This window comes from Carassius carassius, chromosome 13 (genome assembly GCF_963082965.1).
Source record: "Carassius carassius chromosome 13, fCarCar2.1, whole genome shotgun sequence".
In the NCBI taxonomy this organism is placed as follows: Eukaryota; Metazoa; Chordata; class Actinopteri; order Cypriniformes; family Cyprinidae; genus Carassius; species Carassius carassius.
The window spans coordinates 7,694,745-7,709,128 of NC_081767.1; the positions used below are offsets into that span (position 1 = coordinate 7,694,745).

General features: G+C 40.1%; 1 protein-coding gene across 1 annotated transcript in view; it reads right to left on the reverse strand.

Moving 5' to 3' along the window:
* Positions 1 to 14,384, reverse strand: part of LOC132155915 (ventricular zone-expressed PH domain-containing protein-like) — a 142,910-nt gene that overhangs the window by 51,995 nt on the left and 76,531 nt on the right. Inside the window, exon 7 of the mRNA XM_059564687.1 lies at positions 5,230 to 5,447. Coding sequence (XP_059420670.1) covers positions 5,230 to 5,447 — 218 coding nt within the window. The remainder of the gene's footprint in view (positions 1 to 5,229; positions 5,448 to 14,384) is intronic.

A 14,384-nucleotide genomic window follows, 5' to 3' on the forward strand; every position in this document is an offset into this window, starting at 1 on the left:
TTCTGTGTTTTATTTATTTTTTTGCAATCTGGCAACATTGCGCACAAGCTATATAAGACACATATAAGACATTCAGCTTAAATGAAAGTGTCATTCAGCCAGTCTGTGTTCTGTCATGGGATCTCGACTATTTTGTTTGTGATTGTGGTTGCCGAATAAATGCACTTATTCAAAAGCTGTTGTTTTAAAAGAAACATTGGAATTATTGGAATAGCGTTTATGAATATTACTGTAACAATATTTTTGGTTTGTTTTTGCCAGTTTTCATAATGTAGACAGAGAGAGTGTATATCCAAGTATTTGATATTAATTTATATATTGAATAGCCTTTGATAAATCAGTACACTATTAGAGGTAAAATAAACCGCGTGGATCAATCCATTTTCTATTGATTTGTGCTTATTGGTGAAAATGCATAAATGTAAAAATATATTTTTCAAATAACAATCTTTTCGATTATAATTTTCTAGCACAAAATGTTTTTTTTTTTTATCAGTTTAAGTATTATACAGCATGACGAAAATGTGATTAAATTTCATTGACTAAAACTAGACTAAACAAAAACAGGACAGGGTTGACTTATGTATAGCCTACATGTTGAATACGTGTAACAGTGTTACGTAATCAGGATACAAAAATCTAGTGAAACAAAGTATTCAGATTACGGTTACATTTTGTAAAAAGTCAGGATTACATTTATATCATTTAAAATAAAAAAAATTAGTATTTTGACATAACGCTATATATTTAGGGCTGCATAGTTCCTGGTTCTGTTGACACATGTATGCTTCGAAACCTTAGCACTGCTGGTGCAAGCGCAAATCTACAATTATTCTCCTCAAACGCTGGATGATTTCCTGCTGTGAAAAACGTGTTCATGTCGGGAAATTTCACAGCTATTTAGTTTTCAAAAAGAATAAAGGAAATAACATAGATGTAACCTACAGCGTAATATATGCATGAAGACTCTTTCTTTAACAGAGGCTACTCAGCCAACCTGAATATTTACAGGTACGAGTCCGACTAGCATGGAAATTATCATGTTAGCTAAAATTTATTGTTCGTTTGTGATTTAAAATTCCATGGCGTTCCATGCATGACTGCAGTTGTAAGTTTTCTAAGTGGAAAATGAAGCTGAAAATCTCCACACCCCAGATCAGTCAATGAAATAAAGAAAGATTATAGCATTTCACATGCATTTCGACATGTAGGCTTATTTTAAAATAGACTAATATTTATATGGAATGTATAAACTATATTTATTTTTGCTAGTACATGTTAAAGAAAAAAAAAAAAAAAAACTGTAATACTACACTGTATAGCCACTAGATATCTATATAAATATACGGCCTGTAATATCTAGATGTTGATTTTTATACGTTTCAAATAGTTTTACTATAGTTTTTATTAGTTTTAATTTTAAAGTGATAGTTAAATAAAAGTACTCAGATATTGCTTTTTTTGACTTAGTTACATATTGTGAGCCGTGTCCCGGGCACCTATCAGCGTCGCCCTGGCAACGGAGGAGATCCACCTGCACTCAATCACCGCGGGCTGATCGGCCGTGTGATTCTTCACCACTCCAGTTACTCACCGTTTTTTTTGTTTTGTTCCCTTCTCTGTGTTTCGTCAGGCGGTGACTCCTCCCCCAGCCATGGAGGAACTCCTTAAACACCTGACGGAGGTCAGTATTCGACAGCAGCAAATTGTGGAACATATGGCTACTCGGCAGGGAGAGAGGGAGCGTGAAGTCGCCGCTCTCCGCTTCGCGGCTGCCCAGCGGGTCCCGCTGCCGGATCCCCGCGCTCAAGCCACCCAGCTCCTGCCGAAGATGACCGTCCACGACGACATGGAACTTTTTCTGGGCATGTTAGAGTCCGTAGCCACTCGGGAGGACTGGCCCCGCGAAAGTTGGGCACGGATACTGGCCCCGTTGCTGACAGGGGAACCCCAGCAGGCCTATTTCTCCATGCCAGCGAGCCAAAGAGAATCGTACGACGAAACTACGGAAGGAAATCCTGGCCCGTGTAGGGCTGTCTCCCATCGCTGCGGCCCAATTGTTCCGGACATGGGAATATAACAGCCGGTTGCCAGCCCGTGCCCAAGCCGCCGAACTCAACCGCCTCGCCCATCACTGGTTGCTCACCGGGAACCCCAGCACTGCCCAAGTGGCCGAACGCATCGTCGTGGACCGGTATCTGCATGCCCTGCCACGCCCCCTTCGGCAGGCAGCCGGAATGAGGAACCCGCGGACCGTAGGAGATCTCATCGAGGCAGTCGAGCTAGCGGAAGCGACGTTACGACGAGAGGCTGGGGAGCGAGCACCGCCGTTTCCCCGGAGGGTGTACCAGGAGCAACGCACGCCAGAGGGCAGCCAGCGCGCAGTCAGCAGGCCGGCGGTTCCCGGCGTACAGGAGGAGCCAATGCCAACTGAGCCACCACCCTCACCCAATCACCCCTGGCTGGCAGGCTGTGCAGTTCATCTGGAACCACCGCGACGGCCGACCGTTTACGGCTTTGTTAGACTCCAGGAGCGCCATAAGCCTGGTCCAGTCCTTTATATTTCCCCCACGGGCGGGAACCAAAGCTCGCATATCCATCACATGCATCCACGGTGACACCCAGAGTGTACCTACACGAGTGGTGACCATCTCCACGAAGACTGGCACCGGGCCCCTGGAAGTGGGCGTGGTCAAGGACTTGCCGGTACCCGTGCTGCTGCGCAGAGACTGGCCAGGCTTTGATCAGCTACTCCGCCGAGTCACCCAGCCTGCCAGCCCGGCCGGGAACCGCCCGAAGAAAAAGGACCTCCGCCGAGCTCCCCGACTGTGTCGCGCAGCGGAGAGGGGAGGAGGTGAAACTGCTGGTGGTCCCACACACAAGGACACAGATGGTTATTGAGCTCGCCCATTCCCATCCGATGGCTGGCCACCTGGGGGCGCAGAATACTACCCAACGGATCCGAGACAGATTCCACTGGCCTGGCATGGAGGCGGAGATCAAACGATTCTGTCAAGCTTGTCCAGACTGCCAACGGACGTCGCCTCATACTCCTCCCCCAGCTCCGCTAATTCCGCTGCCCATCATCGAGGTGCCCTTAATTAGCGAATAGCAGGATTAATTTCGTCCGCAGGAGGGAAAAGTAGCCGCCATCCTCTCGGCCCCGAGGCCCACCTCCAAGAAGCAGGTACGGGCCTTTTTGGGATTGGCGGGGTACTATAGGTGCTTTATACCTAACTTCTCACTAGCGACAGCACTGACAGACCTCACCAAGAAGGGACAGCCGGAGAGAGTGAGATGGGGACCCCCGGAAGAGGAGGCGTTCAAGGGGATAAAAGCGGCGCTCACGTCTGAACCGGTATTGCGCGCCCCTAACTTTAACTGTCCCTTCTTGTTGCAGATGGACGCATCCGACACCGGGTTGGGAGCCGTGTTATCCCAAATACTTCGGTGGTCTACATCAGCCAAAAGCTGTCCACAACGGAACAACGGTACGCGGCGGTGGAGAAGGAGGCGTTCGCCGTCAAGTGGGCAGTCCTGGAGCTGAAATATTATGTCCTGGGACGGAAATTCACCCTCATCACCGATCACGCTCCTTTGCAATGGATGGCCCGGGCTAAGGATACCAATGCCCGGGTGACACGGTGGTTCCCAGCCGTTCCAGGACTTCCACTTTGACGTGCAACATCGAGCTGGAACCGCCAACGCCAATGCGGATGGATTCTCCCGCCTGTGGACAGCTTTCGCAGGTCTGTCAGGTATGACTTCCCCCCCAGCCCCCACTTCCCCACTCGCCCGAGGGACCAGGAAGACACTTAGGGGGGGTGAGCCGTGTCCAGGGCACCTATCAGCGTCCTGCTGATAGGTGCCCTGGACACGGCTTCCCCCCCCCCCCCCAATAGAGGAGATCCACCTGCACTCAATCACTGCGGGCTGATCGGTCCCAGCTGAAAGTGCTCAGACGAGGACTACAAAAGCTGTACCCGAGAAGACACGGGTGAGAAAGCTCTCCAGAAGATCGCCAGCTATTGTTGTGTCTCTTATCTCCCCAGAAAGCGAGAGACCGACCAGCCTGCCACCTGAGCACCGGACACCGATTCCCCTTGCACTCAGCCGGCCGGCAAACAGGATCACGCGGCACCGAGGACGAGCACCGGACACTTCTGGCACTTTCACGTTCACAACCACTAATAAATACACCCTCAGGGGCTTTAAACTTTCGCTACAGCCTGCCGTGTGATTCTTCAGCCCGCGACAATATGTAACTAAAAAGTAACAAAAGTAATCCAAAAGTAATCAAAATACATTATTTTTATATTGTGGTACTTGGATTATGTTACTGAATACTTTTTTAATGAATAATTTGTAACTCTAAAGGAATACACTTTAAAAGTAACCCTCCTAACCCTGAAAATGACAAAATTAACACTACCTGACACTTCACATTTGATTTTGTTTAAATAATTGTTTTTCAACAGTTTTTGATTGATTCGCCATTGAATCAAGTATTCAGAATCAAGAATTCCAGAAAGCCATGTACTGTAATAACAATGGTCTATTCCAAACATAAAAACAATTTCTATATAGTTAAAATAAACATAACTGTCATTTTGGAAAAGAAGATGAGTGAGAACAAAGAGAGAAATACGAGATAAAGTAGAAAACTAACAGTTCTATCATGTCCCTTCTATTAGATTTCTGTAGATTTCTCTTTATTCGCCATCTTTCCTACGAAACCTATTTCCCTCATTAGAAAACAAATTAAGTCTCAGAAACAGAGAAATGAACAAAATATTTATATCTGGAGTACATCATTACCTCATTATTCTTTTAGCAATGAAACTGCCAAGACACTGATTAGATGAAATATTTTGCAATGGTTAAGGGTGACATTCAGACAAAGGCCTGCGGATCAGGGAGCTTTTAAACAGAAGTTATTCCATCATAATGAAATGTCAATTACTTCAATGAAACTAATAACAAATACTAAAAACTAAATACAAATACTAAAAACAAATACTGGAACATGTCAAGGCTATTGCAAGACTGAAGCAAGTGGGAAATTATCGGGGCAAGCATAGCCTAATGGTTTGAGAGTCAGATCTGTAACCCAAAGGTTGCGGGTTCGAGCCTTGGTACAGGTAGGGATTGTAGGTGGGGGGAGTGATTGACCAGCAATCACTTTCACTTCCAAAATATGTGTGTGTGTGTGTGTCTGTGTGTGAATACCTGCTAAGTGTACTGTCATCTTCCAGCTTGCGTCCCAACAGTCGCGCAATGGCGGTGAAACTGTTGCTCATGCGGTAGATGTCTTTTACTCCACCTCCCAGGATGGAGGTGTAGCGATCGGTCAGGCAGCGGATTTCCAGCAGTAGTGTGTGATGGGCACTGTGCTCCATACTTGCTAACAGAGACACCAGATACTGCAGCGCCCCGTGAGCCTGGACCTGCACACGAGAGGTAAAATGTGTGTGAATGGAGTGACACCGAAGACTGAAGTAATGGCTGTTGAAAATTTAGCTTTGCCGTCACAGGAAAATTAAATCAGATATTTAAAAGTGTAATTATATGTGATGCGATCTGGGAAAACTGGTCGGATGTCACGCTGAGATGTTTTCAGGAAATTAGAAAAATAGGTTGTATGTAATTTTTTTTGTCAAAAATAGGGTTTCACTCATTTATTATTCTATAACATCTTGTCTATTATCTCTGAAAATATCTTGGCAAAATTCACTTGTTTAGTGCAAAAAAATAGCGATTTATTGCCACAAGCAGAAAAGACTATCTTTCTCTCACACCAGAACATGCTGTGGAGATGCGTTTGCTTGACACCACAAAAACAGTTAACCTATCAACATAAATCACGTGACATTTATAATAACGGTACGGAGCACCGCACATGACATGCAGGAAAAAAATAGTAGGCTAAATCATGTGCACGATTTACTAATTCATTCCCTCATGTACTAAAACATGCACACGACTACGATTCCGTTCCCCCAATTTACTATTTAGTTCACTCGATTTATAAATTGTGTTACTAACAATTTAGTAAATCGTGCACACAATTTATTTATTTTTTCTTGCATGTCATGTGCAGGGCTCCATATAAAGTTGTGTCAATGCACATTTCCTGCCAGTCCTGTGTAAACTACGATCTTGCTCTTTGCAGTCTGCTCAATTGTGGTGATGTCAGTGCCCTAAAAGATGTTATAAAGTACTATTTCACATCCAGAGATGAAGGATCGGATGATGTTACTAAAGAGGAGGAATCCGATGACAGTCTTGTTATGTGCACAGGTGCGCTGCAGTCACTTTTCTTGCCACAAGGTACACTATTCGTCCTATCCAAACATACAAGGGGTGATCAAAAGTTCAGAGACTAGGCCCATCATGATAAACAACGAAAACAGTCCTCTTCAGGGTAACGTTAGTCTGTTTGTGTAATGATGCTGACAGCGATTGTAAAGTAGAAGTGAAAGTGAAACCCGTCTCACTTTAAAACCATTTTTCTCAAAATTCCATTCCTGGAAATCATAAACCTAAGAAGGTAAAATTTCACGTGTTGTGTTTTCCTAGATCGCATCACAAACTTCACAATATTTACTGTATTTTTTATTAAATAAATCCAGTCTTGGTGAGCATAAGAGAGCACATTTTTTACATTTTAAGGACCCCAAACATTTGAACGGTAGTGAATACAAATAAGTAGTTTCATTTTTAACAAAATGAATTCACATTAAATAATAAGATGTTAAAGGTGCTGTATGTATGAACTAGGTATTGCAGTCCAAATTCAAAATATTGGAGATGTTTTTTTTCAAGCGGTAACCTCCCGCTCTCTCTCATGACTTAAACTGTATTGCGTGGACTGTCCACTAGAGGCTGGCCGCAAAAGAGAGTCAATCCCATAGACGTGCAATGTTAAAATTCCCAAGTTATTTTAGTCTATATAGCTAAATTTGACCTTCATGACAACTGTGAGGGGTGTTTTTTTTTTTTTTTTTAATAACTCATCCATTAAAATTATATTAAGCCTTAAAGTTCTGCATAATTAAGGGCTTGGCCAATTGAGTGACAGGTAGATTGCTGCTGCTGTCACCGCCGTCGCGCTAGGTGGGCGTGTTTTCAGCAACCAGCTCCCGCCTTTTTGCCCATTTTCGATTATCCGGGAGATAAAAGATGACAACGGCCACTTCCGACCACTTTAAGCTTCAAAACCGCTATTCGGAAGCTTACGGTGACGTCGTGAACACTACGTCCATGTTTTTATACAGTCTATGTTTTCTTTTCACCCGGACCCTCCTCTTCACACTTAACGCACATGCAGGTTGCCAGATTGAAGACACAAACAGGAACAAGCGCACTTGATGATGAATGAAATTAAATACGCTGTGTCTTCTGCCAACTGGCAACCCGGGGTGCTGAAGAACAATTGGGTAAACTGGCAGTGGGTGGGTTTCACAAACCAAAACAAAGATCGACATTCTGGCCGGAACACACATTTTCAAAGGAGAATAACTGACTGTATGTTAACTTAGCATGTTTCTTGAATATGTGCAAACATATTATAGTATTTTTATGATTCAGTAGAGTCAAAGTCTTACATACAGCACCTTCATTAAATTATATAAATTGTACTTTGTAATGTTAATTAGTTACTGATTGTTATAATCAATAAGTATTCATAAATATTTAAAAAGTTTTAAGAATTTACACTTTATAATAGGTTATAATTTATACTTTTTCAATTTTGAATATAATTAATTAACCCTTTTCAAAAAGTACTATGGTAAAATAGTGCAGTGATCGTACTGAATGATTAACAAATATCTCAAAGTATACTATGTAACATGGTACATTTGAGAAAAATAACATATTTTTTAAACAAACAGTTCATGAATGGCTTACAAAGTACAAGAAAACTGGTAAAAACATTTTTTTGAAGAATTACAGGACATGTATCGCAATAAAACTATATTTCAAAATATGAAGAAAGGTCCAGAAATAGAGTAAGATGACAGAATGATGACTTCCGCGAAAGGAAGTTTCTATAAACGTACACAACAGGGACTACATTACGTCTTGCACAATGGGTGTGTGTCTGGCCGTGACTGTAAGCATATCGAAACACTATTTTCCATTCCTATTTTAAACTAATATGGGGATCTGATTCAAAACATGTTTTTGCCCAAGTCACAGTGGTGACTCAAAGGAAAAACTAAATCAAACTGAAAGAGGGGGATAATAAATGATCATATTGGCATCAGCAATTAAATTCCCCTTTGAAAACATAAGATTTGTATATCATGATGTACTACTAATGTGTCAGAATCTGGATGTGATAGTTTAAAAACAACCATCATCATCATGATATCATATAATTCTTGATATTTGTACTTTTTGATTCTTTAACATCTTGCAATTCTGTTATTCTTTTCCAGGCCATGTAATAAAACATGAAAAAAAAAAAATTTTCTTAGAATTGCAAGAAACAAGTCCAAAATAATTTAATAAATACATACATACAGTAAATACCCCCCCCCCCCCCCCCCCCCATTACATCTATCTCCACATTTAAATAAATATGCAATAATCTCAATCCAGTGAACCTTACATGGTCAAAATAAAATCATCAGAAACATCAACCAGGAAATTCCCCTGCAGAATTCTCTCAACTGGATATAATCCCAACTTCTACAAACATTTCAAGTTGGCGCTTAGGTGGTGATGACTACATGATTATTGCCTTTGATGTCAGGTTCAAGTGTTAGATTTTGCTGAATTAGGTAAGACAGTGGTCGTTACTTATTATTCATGTTGGCTGCCATGCAAATGGAAAACCAAAGCACGCCTACGGTATATGTTCTTGATCCATTTAAATAATTATCAATATGATGTAATTTAGCCTGCTGGTATGTGATAGTGGCTCTCTAAATGGGGGTTTCTACAGTCCTAATGCCAAAAGTGTTATGCAGTCAGATGTGCACACTGAACAAAATTCCTTTATTAAAAAATGAGACGTCACTCATTACATTGATTTCTTAAAGGCACAAAAATGCCTTTTGGTCATTCTTTACATAAACTTAATGTTGAAAAAACTAAATTTAAACACAAAAGGTACAATTTCAACAGTAAAGTGTATCAGGAGAGAGCAATCACAGAATGACAAGATGTTACTTGTAACAATAAAAAAAATATATATAAAAAATTCTAAATGATGAAGCGCAGTTTCTGTTTAAATCAAATGAGGGATTCAAATTTTTGGCATACACACGTAAATTTTACTGGTTGAGTGCATATGTAAACATCTGGTTGTGTTTAAATCTGATACGAGCTTTGGGACAGAGATCAAGTCAAGAGTGCTGTAGACATCAGGCTGAGCTCTGGCTCAATAAACCAACACACTCCATCTTACTGTAATCTCTGTTTACCAACACCACAAATTTGTGTTCGGCCTAATGAGATCACTTTCATCAAAATTATTTTAAACTTATCAGACAAATTTCATACAACAATACCTTGCACAGTTTTCAGTTAAACAGGACTTAAATTTGAGAAAATTGGAAATGGCTTTAGCATGTTCACATGCACAAATATAGTATGTACTGTATGTTTTGTCTGAAAGCAGCCGAAGGCAATGAACTGAATAAGCTCCAATGATAATGGAGAAAGACTGGTATTGTTGCATTTGATATCCATACTGCTTATGATGCTGCCTTAGAAAGTAACTCCCTATTTTAAAAAAAAAAATAATAATAATAACATGCAAACCCTTAAATCTGATTTTTCTTATTTGGATTAAAAAATACTGCATGTGTTTACATACACTGCTGTAGGATTTACATTGAAGCAATTTTCACTCACAAATGATTACAAAGAAATTGCCATTCACACTTAATCAAGTAGTAGCCTGTAGTAGTATTTTATTGCAAAACAAATCAAATAACCTTTGTTTCGTGTACAAATGTTTATTTTGCATCTTATGACGTGGTCAGTAAGAGACTAAATATAACTAAATATTTGATAAAAAGCTCTTCTTACATGCCATCTTTCATTTTAGGTATGTCATTAAGGTAAACAAAATGCTCGCAATAGCTCTGGTGATGTTATTGTTGTGGCTTTCTCTGGATCTAAACACGTGCTGAATTTCTATATTTATAGAAATATGTGAATAGGATTGCAACCTTCATTGCTCATGTGAACAGAACTGGACTGTATTCACTGTGAAAATGAGTGCATTTAAACATATTATTGTAGAACAACAAGAAACAATGCTTGTTTAAGGAGAGCAGCGTGAGTGATGAAGGCAGAGGAGATCTGCCTCAGCACTGTTCTGTAATTACCAGGCGAAGGCGTTTGGTCTGTAAATAAAAGTGATTGATTTGTTCCTCTGTGTGACTCAGTTAAGAGTCAGTTGAAATTTAAACTGAGAACAACAACCTTTTCCCCTTGATGGAGCACAAACTATTCAGCCTGCTTTACACCTCATACTGTATCATCATGCATCTCAAAAGCATAGCTCATCCAAAAACTAATAAGCCATAATTTATGTCTTCCTCGTGTGGTTCAAAACCTGTATGACTTTAGTTCTTGTGTGGAAACATTATGTTTTTCAGAATATTCACTGTGCCCTTTTTAAACAATAACATAGAAAAAAAGCAGTGCAGACATTCTGCAATATATTTTGGGACATGCTGCACAGAATGACATGAGGGTGAAGTAATGATGAGAACTTTTTGGGAGGAACTATTCAGCATCAGTGCATACATGCATTTTGTTTTTAAGCATACCAAAAATATAGTGTAAAAACTTGTGTGCATTTATACATTATTATTTTTTGGTACAGAAATGAAGAAACACTTCAGGAGTTTTGTCACCTGATTGTATTCTACAGGATTTCTGGAGGACTTGTGTGGAAACAAAGCTGTCATGATGCTAAACCCCTTCATGGAAGAAGAAAGCTGTCATGTTTACAACTCTGACAATTGCTTCAACCAAAAGCTGGATTTTCAGAAGTATGCAAAGTTCACAGCATTGACTCTGTGGAAGTAAACTTGCACAATGTTCTTGAATGAATGATTTATTGCACAACAGTAGGGACAATAGCCCCTTTCACACAGTAATACCATTAAATTGGTGTAAAACTACCGGAACGACTTTACTGGTAAGTTCAAAAACGTGCTGTTTGCACAGGCAACAACGTTCCATCTTTTTTTCTGGTAAAGCGCCATTCACACATCAATTTGAATTTAAATTGGCTGGTGCTCCTGGTGTTGTGTTTGTAAACATGGAGGGGTATGTATGCGGTCAATGTTTTTGTTGATGTGTTTACTTTTGTGCCAAACGTTCACATTCATGCAGCTGCTTTTCCCCCCCACAGACATCGTATTATATGACTTTAGACATTTCTTTGACTTCCATAAACAGTGCAGAGTAAATGCGTCATCTGCATCAGAATGTTATGATTGGCCCACAGTAGACGTCTTTTTCCAGCGTGTTCTAAGTATGCGATCATACAGGTTATCTTGTGCTGTGTTCACACAGAGTGTAATTTACTGGCAATGTTACAAATTCCAAATTGCCAGGACTTAATTTACTGTTATTTTAAAAAAAGGTCCTGTTTTTTCACAGATTTTCTCTTAATGGTAATTTACTGGTAATTTACCAGTAAAGACTGTATGTGTGAAAGGTCTGACGCTGAACAAATCAAACTGTGACTGGTTGCTTTACATTTCTGTCAGATGGCCTCTTGGGCGGATCTTAACCAATGAAAGGTGCGATGGACCATCAGTCTGAAGATCTGGTTAAATGACACTAGGATTATGCTATTGCATTCTTAAAAGAGTAATATAATTGTAGTGTGCAATTTCTACATAAGTGGCACCAAATTCAATTGGAATCTGTTTGTTTGGGTGGATAGACTGGCTCAGACATAAAATCATTTGCTCAACCATTCGTGTGAGTCTGGTATGGAATACTGTAGGGCTGGGTATCGATTTATATACCAAATTTTTCATACCTAAGGGGTTAATCAAGGATAAACACTAGCGTTAGGTGTGTTCAACTTAACATAGCGCCGTACAAAGTACATTTGTTTTGAACGGTGCAGTCTGCACTCTATAGCTCTCATGGTACTTTTGATTACATACACCAATTGGTCTGCAAAAGTTTTTTTTCTTTTTAAAGCTAAAGTGGAAAATTAAAGTTACGTTTCAGAAAAGATCTCTGTCCACACTACACGACTGAAAACCACAGTCGAGTTGAGTGTTTGTAATAACTTTTGCAATCAAAGGAAAGTATTTTATGCCCATTTTAAATAAATCAATTCAATGATAAAAATGAAAATGTTCTAAAAAAAATTGTTCTAAAGACGCCAGCAGAATGCACTTTTTTGTACCCATTTTAAACTCTTTTTCATATTGTTACATTTACATTTTTAAAAAAGTGGTCACTAGATTTACATTTTCGTTGGTGGTTTTTTTTTCAATCACTGTTTATGGATAAGATAGGAATTAATGAGAAGTCCCTTAAGCTGAATCCCACCTGTCGCAAAAAGTCATTGACTTCCCTTATGAAACTGAATTTTTTGCAGTGTAAACTCTAAAAAGTGAAATCCAAAAGTATTGTTTATTGTAAACAGCCAGTTTAGTTTTGCTTTGCTTTTTTGTTTTCATTTTCTCTTTATGTAATGCTAATGGTATGAGTGCTTTATTTTCTTTCTTTCTTTCTTTCTTTCTTTCTTTCTTTCTTTCTTTCTTTCTTTCTTTCTTTCTTTCTTTCTTTCTTTCTTTCTTTCTCTATTTCATTTCACAGTGTTTGCAAACTTTCTGTTATTTATTAGTTTATATATAATGCTGCATGATGTATATGCCATGCCTTGTCTTAATCGTTTTTGACATTATATGAGCTAGTTTGTCATTGTAGCCTACTGCTTTTCATTAAGAATAACAATGAATCCATCTTTCAAGCATCAGTTTTAATCTTAAAAAGTGAGAGATGTATAGATTTAAGCACAACAGTCAATAATTTTTTCTTGTAAAGTGTGACACCAGATTACAAATTCGAAGGCAAATGTCAAAGCATCCAAAGCTTGTCTTACAACTTAGCAAAAGAGGAACCCCCGTTCATAATATTCAAATTACAAATAATACTGATGAAAAACAACGGGTTGAATATTAATCTTACTAATGCCACTATCTATCTTATGTTTGATGGTGATACAAACATCTCCACCAAAGAATGTGAGATTATCTATGTCTGTATCATTGTGTAGATGTCATTCAAAAGTTGTCAGGTTTATTGGCTTTAAATGGTCATGATATTGTGACTTTTCTCTGGTTATGAACAGCATGCCACAGATACTCTCCAAAAAGCTTAAACTTTATTTATCCTAGAATATCCCTTTTTGAAGAAATCACATGTGGTTTCATTAATGTATATGCATGTATGCTTTATAAAGTGTCATTGAGGTGCAGTAACATATTTTATTAGTTTACTTTGTTTTATTTTTCCTCATATCAGAGCTGGCTTGAACTAATAAGCAATATTAGTGGTTGCATGGGGCCCCTTGGCCAACAGGGGACCCCATGTCAGGGTTCAGATGTTAATACTCGTTAATAATAACTTAATCAAATTTCAGTCACTTGTGTTAATGTTTGAAACTGAAGTGGCGGCACTATAAAACTGGTACTGCAGAGTAGTAGAAAAAGAGAAACGAAATTAAACAAGATAAGGGTAAGTGTTGGATTCTGAAAGAAGTTGATTTTAATTATAACAATAATGAAGAACAATCACGTACTTAACTTTAAAGAAAAACCAAACAGACAGGGCTTATAAACACCTGAAACGTAATCAGGGAGAACAGAAACAGGTGGGGAGTAATCAATTAACTAAACAAGAAAAGGAACATGGCCAAATAAGGAAACTCAGAAAGAACAGAAGTCCATAACTGTGACATTACTCCCAGCAGGAGAGCCATTGCAGTGCAGGGAGTTTGGGTGGCCATGGTGGATCGGGAGACTTGGGTGGCCCTGGAGACTCGGGCGGCCCTGGAGACTCGGGCGGCCATGGCGGAGCAGCCTCCGAGGCCGCAGCCCCCGCCTTGGCCTCTACACCTGGATCCCAACTGCCCCCCCTCCCAAAAAAAATACTTGGGAAAACTTACAGGGCTGAACTCGAGGCCTGGAGCAGACACTGGAGCGAGCTCTGGGGCTGGAGCCGACACTGGAGCGAGCTCTGGGGTTCAGGAGCCCTCCCTGGGTTTGACCGTGAAACTGGAGCCCATCCTAGGCTAAACTGGGGATCGGGGGCCCCTCCTGGGCTTAACTGGGGATTTGGAGCCATTCCTAGGCTATATTCGGGAACAGAAGCCCCTCCTGGGC